Source organism: Ambystoma mexicanum, chromosome 1p, assembly GCF_040938575.1.
Source record: "Ambystoma mexicanum isolate Mex_15411 chromosome 1p, UKY_AmexF1_1, whole genome shotgun sequence".
NCBI classification, from domain to species: domain Eukaryota; kingdom Metazoa; phylum Chordata; class Amphibia; order Caudata; family Ambystomatidae; genus Ambystoma; species Ambystoma mexicanum.
Window position 1 is genome coordinate 1,496,961,507 of NC_090921.1, and position 18,895 is coordinate 1,496,980,401.

The window sequence follows — 18,895 nt, forward strand, 5'->3', positions numbered from 1 at the left end:
CTGTGGGCATACAGTGTCCCCTGAGAGTTGGCCTAGCCTCCGTTCTACTGACCTCCTTTTGCCTGGAAAGTTAAGCCTCTGAATGTTCCATGTAATCATGCGAATTTCACACTCGCTGTCAGACCCCATGACTCCCCATGATATAGATGCTACTGTTCAGGATTTATATGGTCCCCTTCCCAACTGGCGGGGGTTAGGTTACTCGACCGTTTAGGTCTGTATTGGTTCCCGATGTTGATGTTTTGTTCACTTTTGTCTCCTGAGTCCGTACAATCACCCCCTCCCTCCATCCAACTATCATGGTGGGGAGCAGCCCTTAACCAACGGGGTAACCATCTCAAACCCCCCACTGACCAAAATGTAGGCCAACGGGGCCAATTGCAATTTTAACAGCATAACTCCAAACGTGGCAAACTGCACTTCCATTTCTCTTAGGTGTGCAATTTCCTATACTTTTTTACCTTAGGCCGACTCTATCTTCCGAAGGGACACCAAAACCTTTGAGGAGGTGTTCTTGCAGGATTGGCTGATCTCTCTCCATATCATACTTGTCTGTATTGATATTTCCGTGATACAGGGGACCAAAAAGGGCGAACAAACCTTGTCATGATCAGATCCCATTTCACCTTTTAGTCCGGGGGCTTGTTGTTTTTCCGCTGAGGGCCGCTCAGTCTGCGCCTCTAGTTAACTCTCGTCCAGGTGTCTTTAATGGGTTTCTCTGTCAGTTCCTGTGAGGCTGTTTTACTCTCAGATCCTCAGCTTTCTTCTCCCGACCCCAAGAACGTCTCTGCTTCTTTCAAGTTGTGTATTTGCCTCGGAGTGCTTTCCTGTGTGAAATTTAGTGAGGTCGGGAAACACCAGCGGTATGGGCTTTTCTTATCTCTCAACCATTCCGTAAGGTGTTTCAGCGCTTTTCTCTTCAGGAGGGTGGTGTTTGCCAAGTCCTGGTATACTAGGATAGTTGCGCCTCTAAATTGGATGCGCTTAGAGTTCCTGGATTTCTTCGTTATTTCCTCCCCCACTTTAAAGAGATGTATTCTTGCTAGAACATCTGGTGGGGTGGTGAATGTTTGTTGCGACCTGGTTCGATGAACTCAGTCGATTTCAAGAGGGGCATCATCTGGCAGAGTAATTATAAACCTAAATGAGTCTTTTGTGTAGCTTTCCAGGTGTGCATCAGTGACTGAAGCGGGAATACCCCGCAGGCGGTTATTGTTTAGTTTCGAGTGGTTTTCCTCGTCCTCTTGTTTAGCTTCCAGTGCCTCGCATCTCGCCGCTAGGGCGGTTATTCTGCACATGTCATCCTAGAGTTCGAAAGCTTGATCACAGAGGTTGTTTTCGATATCAGTTGTCCTGTTCCACTGTCTCTACTCTACGTGTTTGTCTAGGGTAGATATCTTACTCATAACTTCCACGGTCCCCTTTTGGAATTCCCTCGTCATGGCAGCTAGCAGGTCTTGCAGATCTGATTTTGTTAAGGATTGCGTGGATGGGAGGCTGGCTGATGCTCCCTGGGATTCAGCAGATTGAGGCTCTGCTTGATCTCCCTTCTTCCCTTTCTCGGAACTAGGATGGCTCATTAGTGTGGAGATGTTTATCTGCTTGGTGGTTTTCCCGCTTTTCGCCATGTTTTCTACCAGTTTGTTTGGGGAAGGATTTCTTTGCTAGATGCCTTCTGTCTGCTGTGCCTTAGAGGGACTCGGAAGCAGGCTGGGGCTGCTTATCGGGCCGCTTTGCTTACCCAGCGGCTCCTCGGGGGGGTTGACTGACCACGGCTTCTATCGCTTTAGTGGGGTGTCAGGGGTAAAAGAGGGGCGGTTACTTCTGCCTTGGTCTCCACTGTGGACCTCAATGTTGCCCCTCCCTACCCCGCGTTGTAAAGTCCAGTTTGAAGCGGCGTCAGCCTCACCATTCCTTCAGTTCTTGTGTTTACTCTTCCCACCAGTTGGTTTCCTAAAGTAATACATGGCTGCTGTGCTGTAAATGTAATGTTCAATGTGCCTTTGCGTTGTTGCTCCCCCGCAGATCCCCGTGTCTAGGTGGGTACAGTTGGATGTGGTGTCCTTGCTCTGAGCACCTTGATCTTGCTGGATGTGATGCCATACAGTTGACGTTGCACTGTGTAGGGAATTAAGCTATCTCCCGTAGCCAAATCAACACACCCTGTGCTCCCCACTCTTGCAGCCAGGCTGAGTTGGTTGCTCCTGCCTAGGGCCGGGGACCCCCCAAGGCGCCTGTTGTTGTCCCGCCAAGTTGCTAGTAATCACTTCAATGGGGGGGGGTGAGGCTCCGAACCCCGCATCCACCCCCCCCATCTCCCGGCCTGCAGAACTTTCAGCGGGTCGCTGTTATGCAGTCTGGACGGCTCCTTTTGATCCCTCTCAAGGGCAACCTTGACTAGTTTCTATTGGCCCACAATATCATGGAATTCAAGCCCTGCTCTTTTCCGCATCATGGGTGTAAGGTCAGTTGGCCGGGTCGCGGTCTCTAGGTTCTTGCTGCGTAATTGCTTGGGAGCTTGGGTCCCGGACTATGTGGCTGCTGAAATACTGCTCTTATGTTTGACTTGGGCGGTAGCCCTGCTGAATTAGGCAGTGGACTTACTGTGCTTTGACGGTTCCATGGAGAGTGGGGAGCCAGTTAACTGGGGGTTGCTGCAGCTCATTTCAGGCATGTCAGTTGTTCAAAGAGCTGGGTGGGTTCTGCCACCTCCGCAGGGATTAAACAAACTCCTGCGTCATTATCTAGCCACGGCCCACTGCTAGGCTGTTTGGATTCTGTGGGTCCCGGCTTCGAATGAGGCCAACATTCCACTCCGCCCCTGCTCCTTGGTGCAGGCTCTGCACACTGCAACCGCTGTCAGAAGAACCGTAGAACACCAGTTCACCCAGGGACCACACCGCCTGCCCTGCTGGTGAATATGCGATAGCGGTTGTTCATTTGCTGAGGGTCGGAAGATCCAAAAACGGCCAGGCTATTTCACCCATGTCAGCTCCTCCCCTCTCTGACTATGAGGGGCTCCGGAGCACCAGGACGATCGATGCGGCCGCCATTTTCCCTGCATCAGATCCGCCAGATCTCGGTGCCTGGGACAGCCGTCCGTTACTGGTGACAGGAGCGGTCTCAAGCCCCGCTTTTGGGTCCAATAACGCACTGTTCGTTCCTTACTGCACCTGCAGCTTTTAAGGGTTGTGTGTGGAGTTAAGTCGGCGTAAATGCTGTCGCAGTTTCCATTGCAAACATAACAAGAGCAGGTCACACAATTTTAAAACCCCGGGATTCCATGTTAATAACCAAGGTAATAACATGTCAAATGCGTCCTGGGTCATGGCTGGGGGGGGGGTTAAGACATTTCAATATATAAGCATTGGAGATTTCTCGAAGCATTAGAAATTCCTTTAAGGCTCTTTGCAGAAGAAAGTAAAATTGCATAAAAAGGCAAAAGAAACCTGTCAAACATTTCATGTTCTAAGCATACTGCCTCACTGAGTAACATACTAGATCCAACCTTCTTAAAATCGTTCAAGTTGGCTTCTAGGTACTACTTAAGGTGCAATTCCACAAGACCACACATCAGATCCATCTGAGCAAGTGTCCTACCCACTGGATTCCATTGGGATGACTGGTTCAGTTAATTGTTTTATATATATATTTCTGAGGCTTGTGGAATCTGCTTAGATCACATGCTGTGCATAGGCCGACATCTAGTGGAAGCTGCGGAGTATTACAGTTTGTTTTTCGAAGTCGAAAAATGGGCGTCGACACAGGGCGTGCCAGTAATACTATCCCTAGTGTGACGTCCACTGTACCCATGATCCCTCACGCGTCTAGGATCCCCAGATTGTTTTTTTCCGCCATTCTGGTCGGAAGCACTTCATCGGAGTTCCCTGGCTTTGCCATATTTTCACTAAAAATAATTATAATTTGCCCCGTTTTGTCAACCTTCGTCGATCAACATCTCGACGCCGAACCGGGGAGGAGATCAACGTCGAATACCGACGGATTGGGCCTTGAGGCTTCCGCCTCGGCTCGGGCCTGGGCCGCTGGCCTCGGCCCTACAAGTAGGGAGAGTGGGGGGTGGTACACTTCCACACTCGGCTATATAGATATATATATATAGACACCTTATTACCTACACACACTTGCCCGCTGCCCACGCATGTGTGCAGAGTTCCTTTCGGCGTAAAGCCTTTATCTACTTTCAATTATGTTAGATTTCTTCCTATCCGTTGTACTCAGACCGACGCTGGTGAGTATCGGAGAGACTTCATCGGAGATTGCTGCAAAGGACGTTGGCCTTGGAAGGCCACGCCGGGCCTCGGCCCAGTCAGTAGGGATAGTGGGGGGAGGTCATATAGATTATATTCCCCTTTTCCTACATATTATTTGCCCCTCTGCCATACCTTGACCTTATGGAGAGTACTCCATTTAAATTCTGCCCCAAGTGTAACAAAGTTCCCTTGGCTAGATTAACTTGTAATTGATTGAACCTTGAACCAAGAATCCCCAAAAGAGCAGTCTGCTGATGATCCGAAGAATTCCTGAAGTGGCCCAGCATCCCTCCCACTAGCCAGCAAGCCTGGCGAAGCCCTGCTCCTCTTTACACTATAAGATTTTGATACACTAACCTAAACTTTACCGAAAATAAACCTAATCTTCCATAACCGGGGGGGGTGGAGGGGAGAGACACTCCAACCACCCATGCCCACATACCGCTAGTCCACAGAGGAAACTTAAGTAGGTAAGGATCCCACAGAAGCAGGGAGGCAACCAGAATCCTCTAACCTAAACGCAGGATAATTATAGATGTTAAGCGCAGAAACGCAAAGACAAAGAGGTAAGGAAAACCCCCAAAAAAACCTGCCAACCCAACTCTAAAACATCAACTCTCTGCATACTCGCACAACCACTTCTCTGCACAACAATACGCATATACTTCTCCACATTGCAACAACAGACTAACGCCACATAACCCGGCACAACAACACATGGGAATTTGCACCAATCCGAAAACCGCACTTGAGCTCAGCGAATGGTGCAAACTGAACTGAAGCTGCCAACAGGACATCCCAACTCTCACTTTACTATTCCCACTAACCCCCTTATCCCTCCCCATCCCCTTTCACACCCTCCTTTTCAGATCCGCCAGAGCGGCTGGGGAACACTCCAGTGGTGACGGTACGCAGTAAAAATACCTTTAAATTAACATGATCTGAAGACCATGAGCTGTGCTTTAGCCCTTGGGTTAGTGGGACCCGCTATTCTCGACGCCTTGTCAAGTATTCTTCCCTTCTGAAATATCCATGGTGGACTGACCAGCTATGTTGTGCGTTACCTCACCAGAAGTGTTGCTGTTCTGCGTTCAGAACTTACGTGGTCACCATTGTGTGGCACTAGTAGCCTTCTCCACAATTTTCAGCTTCCACCTTGAAGCAGCTGCTTTGAGCACGATTGAAAGGACGCCCGTCGCCTGCGTGTGGAGACAGTCACTGGAACTCGCCCTTCTCCAACTGGTGAAGTGTACTGAAAGGACAACATCAGTGGATTCTGTGTTTCTTCCCCGAAAAGAGTTACATCTTGCTTTTTCCATTCAACCGGATGAATCCTCAAACCTGCACCTACTGGGCACCTCACGGCCTCAGACGATCCACAGTCCCCTGGGAAAGTCTGATTTTGGGGTTGGGGTGGGGTAAGTAAGCATAGAGTTCTGTGTAGCCCGCGCCCCGACCATCCTGCATTGGATCACATTGGGAACAAGTCGCTTTGCTCCTTATTCCATACAGATTTTAATTGGTTTGGAAGAAAGGTAAAATCTCTTAAAATTGTTATAGAACTTTAAAACTAGCACCAACACAAGCCTTCGGAATCCTGACTACAGAGACAACATTCTGGTGAGAAACATTGCGACTCCTTTGACTTTTGGGCACAAGTCCCCATTCATACTAAGGTTTAGACGTCTTTACTGGATCTAAAATACTTACCTGCTTTGTTTAAGAGATTTGATGTATATTTGAACCTATGGTGAATGTATATATTTTATCCCAGTGTTGTGCAATACTACCTGTTAGATTGATTCTCCAGTGTGATCAGAAGGCCTACAATAAATGACTGTATTTTTATACTGACTGTCTAAATTGAATTGTGCCATACTGTGTTTATTCATTGAGGGCACCTGATCACACTCTAAGCAGTGACTGCTCATCACCTACCTTAATTGGGTTTATTGCGTAACCTTCCGAGTTCCGTGTTTATTATAACTAGCGTGGCCTTCTTAAAAATCAATTTTAACAGCACAGATGGGCTATTATGGAATTGATTTTTCAACTTTGATTACTTGCTGGCAAAGTGATGGTTCAAGTGTTTCTCACTGTTAAGCACATTAATTTGAACTGCTCTATACTGTTGGATATATTCAATGAGAAACACAGGCAATCAAGTTATTGTCAAATGTACTTTATTTTGATTTTCTTAAGCCGAATTAGGCTTGGGAAAGGCAAAACATTTGGCATGATTTTTAGGGTCATGTTTTTACACAGAACAGAATGACTACTCTAGTTGCAATTATTTCGAATGGATTGTGTCCTCCCACATATTCCTTATCTTTGATATTCCCATATCCAGCTTGCTGCTCTGGAAACTTTTCAGTAGAGGGCGCTGCACGTCGATGACTGTCGAGTCGATGTCTCTAGAAGGCCTCCATCTAGACGTCATCACTGGTATAAATAGTTGTGCGCAGCGTCTGTTGCTCAGTTCTTTTTTTCTGCGCTTCGGGAACGTGACGCTCGGTTCTGTGAAGAGAACAAACATTTTTGACTTTCTGTCAAAAAATCCTTTGAATACTCGAGTCGAGATGGCCTCTTCGTCGGCTCCATCCACGCCCCGATCCGGCTTACATTTATTTTGAGATTGTAAGGCAAAGTTGTCCTTGACCGATCCCCACAGGGTCGGTCTATGGTGCCTAGGGGCAGAGCATCCCTGTTCGGAATGTGAGGAGTGCCTTTCGATGACAGCCAAAGCCTTAAGGGAGTGCAGAGGGAAGCTGGAGAGAGGTAGGCCTACTAAATCTATTCCCCCTACCAAAATTACCTCAGACGAGTCGAGACCGCCATCTGCTCGTCGAAAGAAACACTCCCGATCAAGGTCCTGGAGCGGATCACATCATTTTCATCCGCTTTGAGACACACCAAACAAAGGTGTCGCAGATCGCCTTCCACATCATCCTCCGGTTCACCGGAGAAAGTAACATGTCTGACTAAAAACAACTCCCTGGCTCAGTGGGAGGAATTTCGAAAAAAAGATGGTGTTCGAGATCGCGTCTTTGCCTCCCTCGAAGACACCTAGAGGCGATACCCCCAGGAAAAAAACCTGGTCGAGATAAAAGCCGCGAGTCGTTGACTTCGGCAAAACCCACTCCTCGAGAGCGTCATGGACCCTCGAGACTAGCCAAAGCCTCTTCCACGCACAAGATGTCAGCATTGTCTACTCATACATCGACACTGATAGCTGCGTCATCGACGCCTTCGGCACCTTTGATGAAAGGGGAATCTTCCACACCTCAAATGTCAACCCTGTCGACGTCGATCACTTCGACATCCTCAACGCTTTCGTCAAAGACATCGAAGCCTTTGTCAATTCTATCGACATCATCAAGGCCAGTTATTAATCTGTCGAGGCCATGACTTCTACATCAACTGTGACCAGTCCGTGTAATGACTTCTATAGCTCCTCCCTCTTTGGAAAAGAGCTACACCCCACTACCACTCTGATTATTTCAGAACTCTATCAATTTATGAGGAGAGTGAGGATTCAGACTAGAAAGAGTTGGAACCCACACTCCAGAAGAACTCATTTCTGAACAATTGAGGTTGAAAGATTTACAAGATTCCTTGCAGGAAGCAAGTGGAATAGATACCTCCTCTGACAGATTTTTGCAAGCCTGAACCAGGGGAACATGCTGAGTAATTGTAGGTCTTTCATGAACAGAGTCATGGAATATATGGGATGGGCGAGACCTGCACCCATATACGAGCAAGATTACCTCACAGACATACTTGAGAGGACCACAAGAGGACCCTATAGTTCCTTTTCACAAAGCTTTGCAGAAAAGTGTCCAGCAATTGGGAAACGCCGGAAGTCATTCCAGCAGTTAGTAAGAGGTTGTCTGCGAAATATAGAGCTTCATCTGCAGACACACCATACTTGTCTAAACATCCATCCCCTGAAAGCTTGGTTGTTCAAGCTAACATCGTCAGGAAGACAAACCGCATATCCCACAATCCTGCAGTATCATGACGATAAAAAGGTTCATGCCCTGGACTAGAAAGTTTTCTCGGCATGCAGCATGGCGCTAAAGCCTGCAAACGCCACGTGCACGCTGGCAAGATTCAGCCACACCCTTTGGGAGTGTGCTTCGATGGCGGCTGACAGTCTCCCAGAAGGGGAGGAACGAGACAGTTTCTTGAATATTATCAAAGACGGGAAGGATGCGATGTGTGAATCCCTCCAAACAAGTCTTGACTCTGTTGACAGCATCAGCAGAGTCATGGCGGCTAGTACCACAATCCGAAGATTTGCATGGTTGCAGAAGTCTGGGTTTGCTCCTGGTGTGCAATCAAGACTTCTGAATATGCCCTTTGACGGCACCCATCTATTTGGTAAAAAAGCTGATGACAGTTTGTTGAAGTTGCAAACTTCCAAAGCCATGGCCAAATCCCATGTAGCTGCAATTAGACAAACTCCAAACCGCCCCACAGGTACGCCCTGGAGGTAGGTCCTTTCGCTATTACTCCGCATTCGGAAAAGGCACAGGACAGCCAGCTCAAAGGTGCCAGAAACAATTTACCTGTGGTTGATGGGGCAAGGGTACTAAGTCTGCATCTGCAGTTTCTTCTTTACCCTCCACATCTGCTTCAGTGGCCCCAAAACCCCTCTGAGGTCTTGCATCACAAGACCTCAATAGGACGCAGGTTAACTCAACATCTGACAGAATGGCAGGCTATTACTTCAGATGCTTGGGCATTGGAAACAGTTGCCCAAGGTTACTGCCTGCCTTTCCTACACACACCTCAGAGTCATCCACCGGGGAACAACTCTTTGATGTTCCTTATGCAGGACATTTTGGACCTGCTAGAGAAAGGTGCTATAGAACTGGTACCTGCGGCGGAGAGGAACAAGGGTTGGTACTCCTCATATTTTCTAATTCCGAAAAAAGGACGGAGGAATGGGACCCATCTTGGACTTGAGAGAATTGAACAAGTTCCTAAGGAAAGACAAGTTCAAGATGGTTAAAATTTCTCAGATCCTTCAGGCCCTCCAACTCCAGGATTGGTTGGTATCTCTGGACCTTCAGGATGCTTACTTTCATGTGCTAATACATCCGAAGCACAGAAAGTACCTGAGGTTCTCCATAGGCAGCTCTCACTATCCGTTTCGGGTTCTGCCATTTGGGCTAACCTCCGCCCGAGGGTCTTCACCAAGCTAATGGTGGTTGTGGCAGCGAGTGTCAGGAGAGGGGGGATTCACATTTACCCCTATCTGGATGATTGCTTGATCAGAGCAAGTTCCCCGGAACAAGCTCGGAGTCATCTAGATATTTGCCACTCCCTCCACAGGCTGGGCTTCTCCCTCAACTTCAAGAACTCCCATATGATACCATCTCAGAAACTCCAGTTTATTGGAGCAATCCTTACACATCCCTGGGAAACGCCTCGCCACCAGAGGTGAGGGCTGAAGACATTTTACAGATGGTGACAAAGTTCCAAAATGCCCAATATCTTCCAGCCTTTGATTTTCTGAGGTTGCTCGGCCAGATGGCATCATGCATCTTTTTGGTGCCTCAGGCCCGTCTGAGATCCCTCCAGTGGGCTCTCAGGACCCAGTGGCACAATTCTCAGGAAAAATGTCAGATCTCCTTCAAATACTGAGCAGAGTTGTTCTGGACCTTCAATGGTGGGCTTCTCGAGAAAACATCTTGAAGGGAGATCACTTTTGGCAACCATGGCCAGAGATACCAGTAGTGACGGATGCCTCACTCACGGGGTGGGGACCCCATACCAACGATTTGACCATCGGCGGTCGTTGGTCTCCATCGGAGTCCAAACTACACATCAACCTTTTAGAGCTGAAGACGATCAAACTAGCGTTGAAGGCCTTTTTGTCCTCTGTACGGGGAAAGAATGTCCTGAGAATGACAGACAACACAGTGGCCATGTACTACCTCAACAAAAGAGGGGGTGTAGGTTCACTACCACTGTGCAGAGAGGCAATGCAGCTCTGGTTTTGGGCAATACAAGAAGGAATCTCTGTCGGCAGTTCACCTAGCTGAAGAGATGAACATGACTGCGGATGCTCTGAGCAGGCAGAGCGCAGTATCCCACGAGTGGGAACTAGCTCAGGAAGTCCTTCAAGAGATCTTCACCCTTTGGGGAACCCCTCAAGTGGATCTGTTTGCAACGAATGCAACAGGAAGTGTGTACTGTACTGCTCCAGGGAATTTCCCCCAGAGGAGCTCTAGGAGATGGTGGACTGGGAATATCCACTCCTTTATGCATTTCTTCCAGTCCCCGTCATTCGTCATGTAATAAGGAGGTTGAGAAGGTTCAAGAAAACCATGATCCTAATTGCCCCGGTTTGGGCCAGGAGAACTTGGTACCTGGACCTTCTAGGCAAGTCCATCTGTCCTCCGATCCGTCTTCCACAAAGAGAGGATCTTCACTCACGAGAGGAGGGTCAGGTTCTCCTTCCGGATATCAGGACTCTCAGCCTTCATGCATGTTTTCTGAAAGGCTGAGGTACAAAGATTGGGACCTCCCAGACAACGTAATGGAGGTGTTGCTTTCAGCCAGAAGGCCATCATCTAAATCACTATACCGCTGCTGTTGGAACAAATTCTGCAGCTGGTGTAGAGCTACAAATGTGGACCCTTTTTCATGTAATAAACCAACAGTGTTATCTTTCCTTTTACACCGTGCAAATTTAGGACACACGATCGGTACAGTTTAGGGTTACCTAGCAGCGCTGTCCATTTTTAAACGCGCTGCTGAGGAAACCTCATACGTTTCAAGTTTAGTTTATTTGTAAAGCGCAGCCAGGCCCCTGGGCAACCGGGCGCATAATTCTTAGATACAGGTTACAGTATAAACAATATAAATGAAATGCAATTTACAAATTATAATAAAAGTACATTATAACGTTTATACACAGGTGAGATATAATACGGGTCGATTGCAAATCTTAAATGAAGGAGCCTCATAGGTTCTGCGTGAACAGCCAAGATTTGGTATTATTCTTGAAAGTTAGGAACGAAGGCTCGGCTCTGTTGGAGGTAGGCAGTGAGTTCCAGAGTTTTGAAGCTAGGACAGGGAAGCTCACACAACCCCCTTTTTGAAGTTTAAATCTAGGCAGGATTAGGCTGTGAGTTTGAGTTGATCTTGTGGGTCGAGAAGAGGTGTGGAGTGTAAGATGAGGGGAGAGGTAAGTGTCGACGTCGAGACGGAGGCCTTTGGGGGACATCGACTCGACAGTCATCGACGCGCAGCGCCCTCTACTGAAAGGTTTCCGGGGAAGCAAGCTGGATATGGGAATATCAAAGATAAGGAATACGTGGTAGGAACATCCAGTCGAAAAAATGTTACAGTTGGTAAGTAACTTGTTCTTTTCTCTCTGGACTAGCCCCTTTTTAGGGCAAAGACATTCCAATCTGTTTACTCAGTGCCAGGTGTTTACTCCTTGCAAAGAAGTAATAGGTTCCTCATTACCAGCATAACACATCAATCGAGAAACCTTTTTTTTGTAATGCTTTCCTTTTCATGCAGCTTTGTAGCACTATAATTAGCAAATGTTCCTTTTATGTGACTGAATGTTTCTCATTGAATTGTTCTCTGGTGGATAATAATAATAATAATAATAATAATAATTTGGCATTTATATAGCGCTATGAACCCTCAGGTATCTGAGCGCTGCTTATTATTACCCACGGTGTGTGGTGCTCATTTATCGACCTCGGAAGGATGAAAAGCTGAGTTTGTCCCTTCCCAGGATTCGAACCTGCGTTAGCAAGCTCTGCACCGATGTCCAAGCGAGCGCTCTATTCGCTGTGCCACTTGACAAACCAAATCAATCTCCTAGAAATCTGAACTGGTCATGTGCAGGTAGTATAGCTTTTTCTGAAGCTGAAGTTACAGTGTGCTAATAACCTACTAAGAGTGAGAGACTAGTGTTGGCACAGGGGTAATCTCTAAAGTGGTTAGTCTTTAAGCCCAGTCAATCTGGTGCCTCTGCAGCTGCCTACATTAATTTATAGTTGACACTGGGTTAATGCCAATTATGGCAAATTAATCTTTGGTTACTCCTCTGTTGGTGAACGTGGCAAAGCCCCTTCAATACTTGATCTTATCATGGAAGAATCTTCATGTGTTTGACAAGGAGTGTACAGTTTCTGTGCTGCTAAAATAGTTCAGCAGAGGTCTTTAATCTGTAGGTCGCAAGTTTGAATTCTGGCAAGGTGATGCTCAGTTTTATCCTTCAGAAGTCCAGAAAATAAGTATCAATTTAGTTGAGTGTTAATTCTTTCCTCTTTCCTCACAGTATTGTTTGGGGAGCTGACACGTATTGCCAATCATATAATGGCAGTCACTACGCATGCTTTGGACATTGGAGCAATGACTCCTTTCTTCTGGATGTTTGAAGAACGAGAGAAGGTAAGCTCATTCTGTCTTGTGTATTTTATTATTGGATTATTGTGTAGATAAAATGCTCGTTTTACCAGACTGACTAGCCCACCTCTACGTTGCCAAAGAAGCATTTTCGGTGTGCCTGTTTTTTTAAGTCCAAACAAATGGAAAAACCAAATTGAATTATTGTAGTAAAAGGGTATATGCACAATGGAAAGGTGAATCACAGTCGCAAGAGCTAAAGTTAAATGCCTACTATGCTTGCTGTTCAGGGGTTGACCTATCCTTTAAAGGGGCAGTGACACCATGCTCCTTTCCCTTGCAGACTCTCATCCAGATTACAAGGGGTTGGAGGTCTCTGAATGCTCGAGTGACGTGTTGAGTTTGATTTTCACATCAGGCAGTTCTATACGGTATGCTATACTATAAATCCGTGATCTGCCAAATGACCGGAGAGTATCTTTGTCCTGGAAGATCCCTGCCCTACAGTTTTCCATGGGTCTCGTGCCCGGTCTGGTCTGAAGGTGCAAGTCTGGTTTGGCGATGCCATGACTGCAAGGCTCAAATTAAAGCCTGGCAGCTATTTGCAAATGTAATAGCTAGGTTGCAACACTTGTTACATTTCTAGATTTTTTTAAGTCACTGGTGCTCTGCTGGGTATGTGTAAGCATTGCTACTAATGCCTACAGAAGTCACATTTGTGTTTGGCAGACAATTTATTTCTCTGTTTTGTGCACCCCTAAACTAGTACTGCGGGGCTGTCCCCATAAGCTTGCAGCAGTGCTTTTGTAATCTGAGAGCCCATCAGATACAAGATTAGAATCTGACCTCTTGACCAACATGCTAAAGTATTGATGCAAGCACGTGGTGTAAATAAAATTGTCTCTGCTGCAACCTGGGCAGAGGGATGGAGGGGTGCATTTTCATGATGGTGTTGCTAGCAGTGAATGTCAATTTTCTACAAGTCTTGGAGAAAATTGACTCGCCAGACATGTTCATACGGTTTATGCCAATATATGCTAGTATCCCTAGAAGAATATACTCCTGGGTTCTTTGCCCATAATACTAGTTAATTATGCCACTAAGAAATCATGTCTATAATAGCGGCTCCAATGGAGACCAGTATGCTTGTGTAAGAATGCTTTTCGAGGGGATTGTGTCCTCTGACGTATTCCACATCTATGACAGTAATGACCACAGCTGTGCTGCTTCGGAACATTTTTCGGCGTAGGTGTCCTGCGTCGATGACATCGATAGGCTGTCCCTCGAGGGTCGACGTCACCGGATGTTATATATAGGACGCACGGCGCCCGTAGCCTCAGTTCCATTTTTCCTGCGAACGCGTTCGCTTCGGAATCTCGGCGCGCTTGTTTCTTCTACTTTGATTGCGATGTCTTCATCATCGTCTACCCCGAAGTCAGGTTTTAAAAAGTGTCGGGACTGCGGTTCCAAAATGTCCATCACGGACCCGCATGTCTGCCTCTGGTGCCTCTGCAAAAGCCACGCCACTGACGACTGCAATGACTGCCAGTCCCTGACATCGAAGGCCTTGCGGGAGAGGACGAAGGAATTAACGGTAGGTAGGGTATCTAAAACCCGTAAATCGAAATCTGCTGGGCTTTCGACCACCGACTCGAGGGGCGACTCTCTGTGTCAGCATAAGTCCAGGGGGTCTCGGAGTGGTTCCCGCCATTCCTCTGCCTCTTCTAGGCATTCTCGGAAGCGCCGTCACCGGCCGCCTTCCACATCCTCGTCGGAGGACTCCGCCAGAAGGCGGGTGACTTGTCCCACAAAGTATTCGTCGCCGGCCGAATGGGACGCATTCCGCCAGCAGATGCCGATTTTCGAATCGCAAGGCACCGTTCCGTCCATGCTTTTGCGAAAAGCCGGCAAGGAAAGAGCTAGAGCCACCACTCGCACACCTTTGGGCTCGGGCGGCGCTATCATCGGGAGCCGTCGAGGTCCCGAACGGACAAGGTTGATCGCCAAAGCTGAGCCAGATCCAGGTCCTAGTCCTCGACGCCGTCGAGACCATTTGAGCCTGTGAGACCTTCCAAGAAGGCATCGATGCCATCGGCGCCGAGGTCGTTGAAGGACACTCTCGGGGCTCGGGCCTCGAAGCAGTTGTCTAAGTCATCGGCGCCTCGGTCGATGTCGATTCCATCGTCACCTTTTTGAGGAGAATTTGCCGGAGGTGCCTCGGAGGGCTGTGCAAACTCTGAGGAATGCTCTCTGTAAGTCTGTGAGGCCCGTTTTTGAGCCCTTCTCTGCTCCCCCATCCAGAATGGATTTATTCCAACCTTTGGATTATATTTCAGAAGTGGAAGAAGGTTCTGATGAGGAGAGGGTTGTGCCTCCTGGTGGTCCTGATGACCTGTTGTCTGGTCACAGTCAAATGGAAGACCTCCGTCAGCCCTTGCATGAGGCCAGTGGTCTTGACACCTCTCAGGAGGTGGAGTTTGGCAGGCCTGAGCCTGGTAGGCATGCCGAATCCTCGTATAGGCATCTCATGTCGAGGGTGACTGAGTACTTGGGGTGGTCTGCTCCATCTGTTGATTTTTCTTCAGGATGATCTGACGGATTTCCTGGACGAAGGTCCACCCACTGACCCGGTATTGCCATTTCATATGGCTTTGCAAAGAAGGGCGGCAGCGGCTTGGACTGCTCCGGAGAGTCTCCCAGCAGTGAATAAGCCGCTTCCGAAAAAATACCATCCAGCAAGTGGTGACCCCTGCTACTTGTCAACGCGCCCTACTCCGGAGAGTTTGGTGGTGCAGGTGGCTACAGCCCCAGCGAAGCAGGCTGCGTACCCTGCCATCCCTCCTGATAGGGACGACAAGCGCTTTGATGGTTGGGCGAAGAAGGTATTTTATTCTGGGGGTATGGCTTTAAAGGCATGATTCACTCGCACTGTGTGTAATTGTGCATCTTTGGCGGCTGAGCATATTCCCGAAGGGGAAAAACGGGATGGTTTTCTAGCCCTCGTGCAAGACGGCAAGGATGCCATGTGTGAATCCATTCAGTCGGGTCTGGACATTGCAGACTGTGTCAGCCGGTCCATGTCTGCGAGCACCGGGAGACGCATGTTTGCGTGGTTGCGGAAGTCTGGGTTTGCTCCTGATGTGAAATCCCAGCTTCTCAACATGCCCTTTGATGGTGTCCATCTTTTTGGCAGCACGGCTGACGAGAGCCTTGAGAGGTTGCAGACCTCCAAAGCTGCAGCGAAGTCTTTGAGCGCTGCAGTACGTCAACCTCCGCCTTTTCGTCTTAGGGGGCAGCAATGGAGGGGAGGTTCCTTTCGGTACTACTCTTCCTTTGGTAGATCTAGAGGAGCTGCCAGTCAAAGGGGCCACCGTAGGAGTACCAGAGGTGGAAAGCAAGGTACTCGAGGTGCCAAAGCCACTCGGGCAGTTGCCTCTTTGCCCTCAGGCATGAGGCAATGTCCCATGGTTCGCTGGTTGGGGGCAGACTTGCGCAGCATCTTGGAGAATGGCGAGCCATTACTTCAGATGTGTGGGTTCTGGAGATCATAACCCACGGCTACTGTCTGCCCTTCCGGCAGAGCCCTCACGACAATCTACCGGGGAAGCTCTCTTTGAAGCGTACGGATCCGCTCCCTGCTGGAGAAAGGCGCCATAGAACTGGTGCCTGTAGCGGAGAGGAACAAGGGATGGTATTCCCCTTATTTTTGCGATCCAAAAAAAGACTGGGGATTGAGACCCATCATGGACTTGCATTGGCTGAACAAGCTCCTCAGGATGGACAAGTTTAAGATGGTAACTCTTTCTCAAGTCTTCCAGGCCCTTCAACTGCAGGATTGGTTGGTGTCTCTAGACCTCAAGGATGCTTACTTTCATGTGCCGATTCATCCAAAGCACAGGAAGTACCTGAGGTTTGCGGGTTGGCGATTCGCATTTTCAGTTTCGGGTCCTGCCGTTCGGATTGACCTCCGCTCCGAGGGTCTTCATCAAGCTGATGGTGGTGGTGGCAGCATATCTCAGGAAAGAGGGGATTCACGTCTACCCCTACCTGGAAGATTGGTTGATCAGGGCGCGTTCTCCCAAGCAAGCCTTGGATCATCTGTCCGTCACCTGCCACTCCCTTCACAAGCTGGGCTTCTCCCTCAATTTAAAGAAGTCCCATTTGACACCTACACAGCGGCTCCAGTACATCGAAGCAGTGCTCGACACATCCCTGGGGCTGTGTTCGCCTCCCCAGGCGAGGGATTATCACATTCTTCAGTTGGTGGCCACATTTCAAATTGCCCAGTGTCTCCCGGCGTTCGATTTCTTGAGGTTGCTCGGCCTCATGGCATCCTGCATTTTCCTGGTGTCCGAGGCCAGGCTGCGGATGAGATCTCTGCAGTGGGCTCTCAAGATGCAGTGGTCGCAGTTCTCCGGCAGGATGTCGGATCACGTTCAGATTCCGCACTCGGTCGCACAGGATCTTCTGTGGTGGGCAGTCGAAGGCAATCTGATGAAGGGTGCTCCATTTTGGCAACCGTGGCCGGAGGCGACGATCGTGATGGACGCATCCCTCACGGGTTTGGGAGCTCATGCTAACGAGCTGACAGCCAGAAGCCGTTGGTCTCGGTCGGAGTCCAGACTCCACATCAATCAGAGCTGCGGGCTGTCAGGCTAGCCCTGAAGGCTTTTCTTCCATCTGTGCGGAGGAAATATTTCCTGATTATGACGGACAATACAGTGGCCATGCACTACCTCAACAAAAAGGGGGGGCAGGGTCACTCCCGTTGTGCGGGGCGGCGATGCTACTCTGGCTCTGGGCCATCCAGCAGGATATTTCAATCTCGGTAGTTCATCTGGACGGAGACGAAAATGCGGCGGCGGAGGCTCTGAGCAGACAGAGCACGGACTCTCACGAGTGGGAGCTGGCTCAGGAAGTTCTTTAGAGATCTTCGCTCTTTGGGGAACCCCACAAGTGGATCTCTTGGCCACCAGTATCAACCGGAAGTGCAAGAGATTCTGCTTGCAGCAATTTCCTCCTAGAGGAGCCTTAGGGGACGTGTTCGTAGTGGAGTGGTCCTTCTCACTGCTGTAGCGTTCCCTCCAGTCCCCGTCATTCCGCAAGTGTTGTGGAGGTTTGGTTCTGGGATGATCCTCATTGCTCCGGCATGGGCCAGGAGATCGTGGTACCCGGACCTTCTAGACATGTCCATCTGCCCTCCACGCCGTCTTCCCTACCGAGACGATCTGCTCTCACTGGAGGGGGGGGGTTGAGTTCTCCATCTAGAGGTCAATTCTCTCAGCCTTCATGCTTGGTATCTGAAAGGCTGAGGTATAAGGATTGGGACCTCCCCGAAGACGTGATGGAGGTGTTGCTTTCGGCCAGAAGGCCCGCAACTAAATCCCTATGCCGTTGGAGGAAGTTCTGCGACTGGTGCAGGGTGCAGAATGTGGATCCGTTCAAATGTTCCATTCCTTTGGTTTTGTCTTTTTTGCTTTCTTTAGCCCACAAGGGCCTGCAAGTAGGTACCATTAAGGGTTACCTTCGGCGCTGTCCATATTCAAGTGCTCGTGTGAGGAATGTTCTTATTTTAAGATCCCTTTTGATTTCTCAGTTTCTAAAAGGGCTAACTAATGTGTTTCCACCGTCGCCGTTCCAGGTGCCGGGATGGTATTTGAATTTGGTGTTAAAGTTCCTAATGCGACCTCCGTTTGAGCCCTTACATTCTTTCCCGTTGAGACTGTTGTCCTTTAAGACTACATTTTTAGTTGCGGTTACTTCCGCACACAGAGTGAGCTAGTTGCAGGCACTTTCCGCCAAGCCACCTTTCACAGTGTTCCATAAGGACAGGGTTGTCCTTAGGGTTCGTCCTTCTTTTCTTCCAAAGATTGTGTCGGAATTTCATTTAAGCCAGAAGGTGATTCTTCCGCCATTTTATCCTCCTCCGCATCCTGGTAAGGAAGAGGAGAGGCTCCATAGGTTGAATCCTAGGAGAGCTTTCAGTTTCTATCTCTCACGGATGTCTCGGGTCAGAGTGGACGATCAGCTCTTTGTTAGTTATGCTGGAAGGCGTTTAGGTCAGGCTGTTTCCAAGCAGGCCTTGTCCAGAAGGATCATTTTGACGATCTGTGAGGGTTACCGTTTGGCGGGTAAGGACCCTCCAGTAGCCTTAAGGGCTCACTCTACTAGGGCTGTGGCTGCCTCCACGGATCTACAGAGGAGCGTTCCGATTGGCAGTATTTGCGATGCAGCACCATGGG

General features: G+C 48.7%; 1 protein-coding gene across 1 annotated transcript in view; it reads left to right on the forward strand.

Moving 5' to 3' along the window:
- The window catches only part of NDUFS2 (NADH:ubiquinone oxidoreductase core subunit S2), a 502,212-nt gene that overhangs the window by 125,804 nt on the left and 357,513 nt on the right, over nt 1-18,895 (forward strand). Inside the window, exon 5 of the mRNA XM_069607180.1 lies at nt 12,586-12,698. Within this exon, the coding sequence (XP_069463281.1) occupies nt 12,586-12,698 (113 nt within the window). The remainder of the gene's footprint in view (nt 1-12,585; nt 12,699-18,895) is intronic.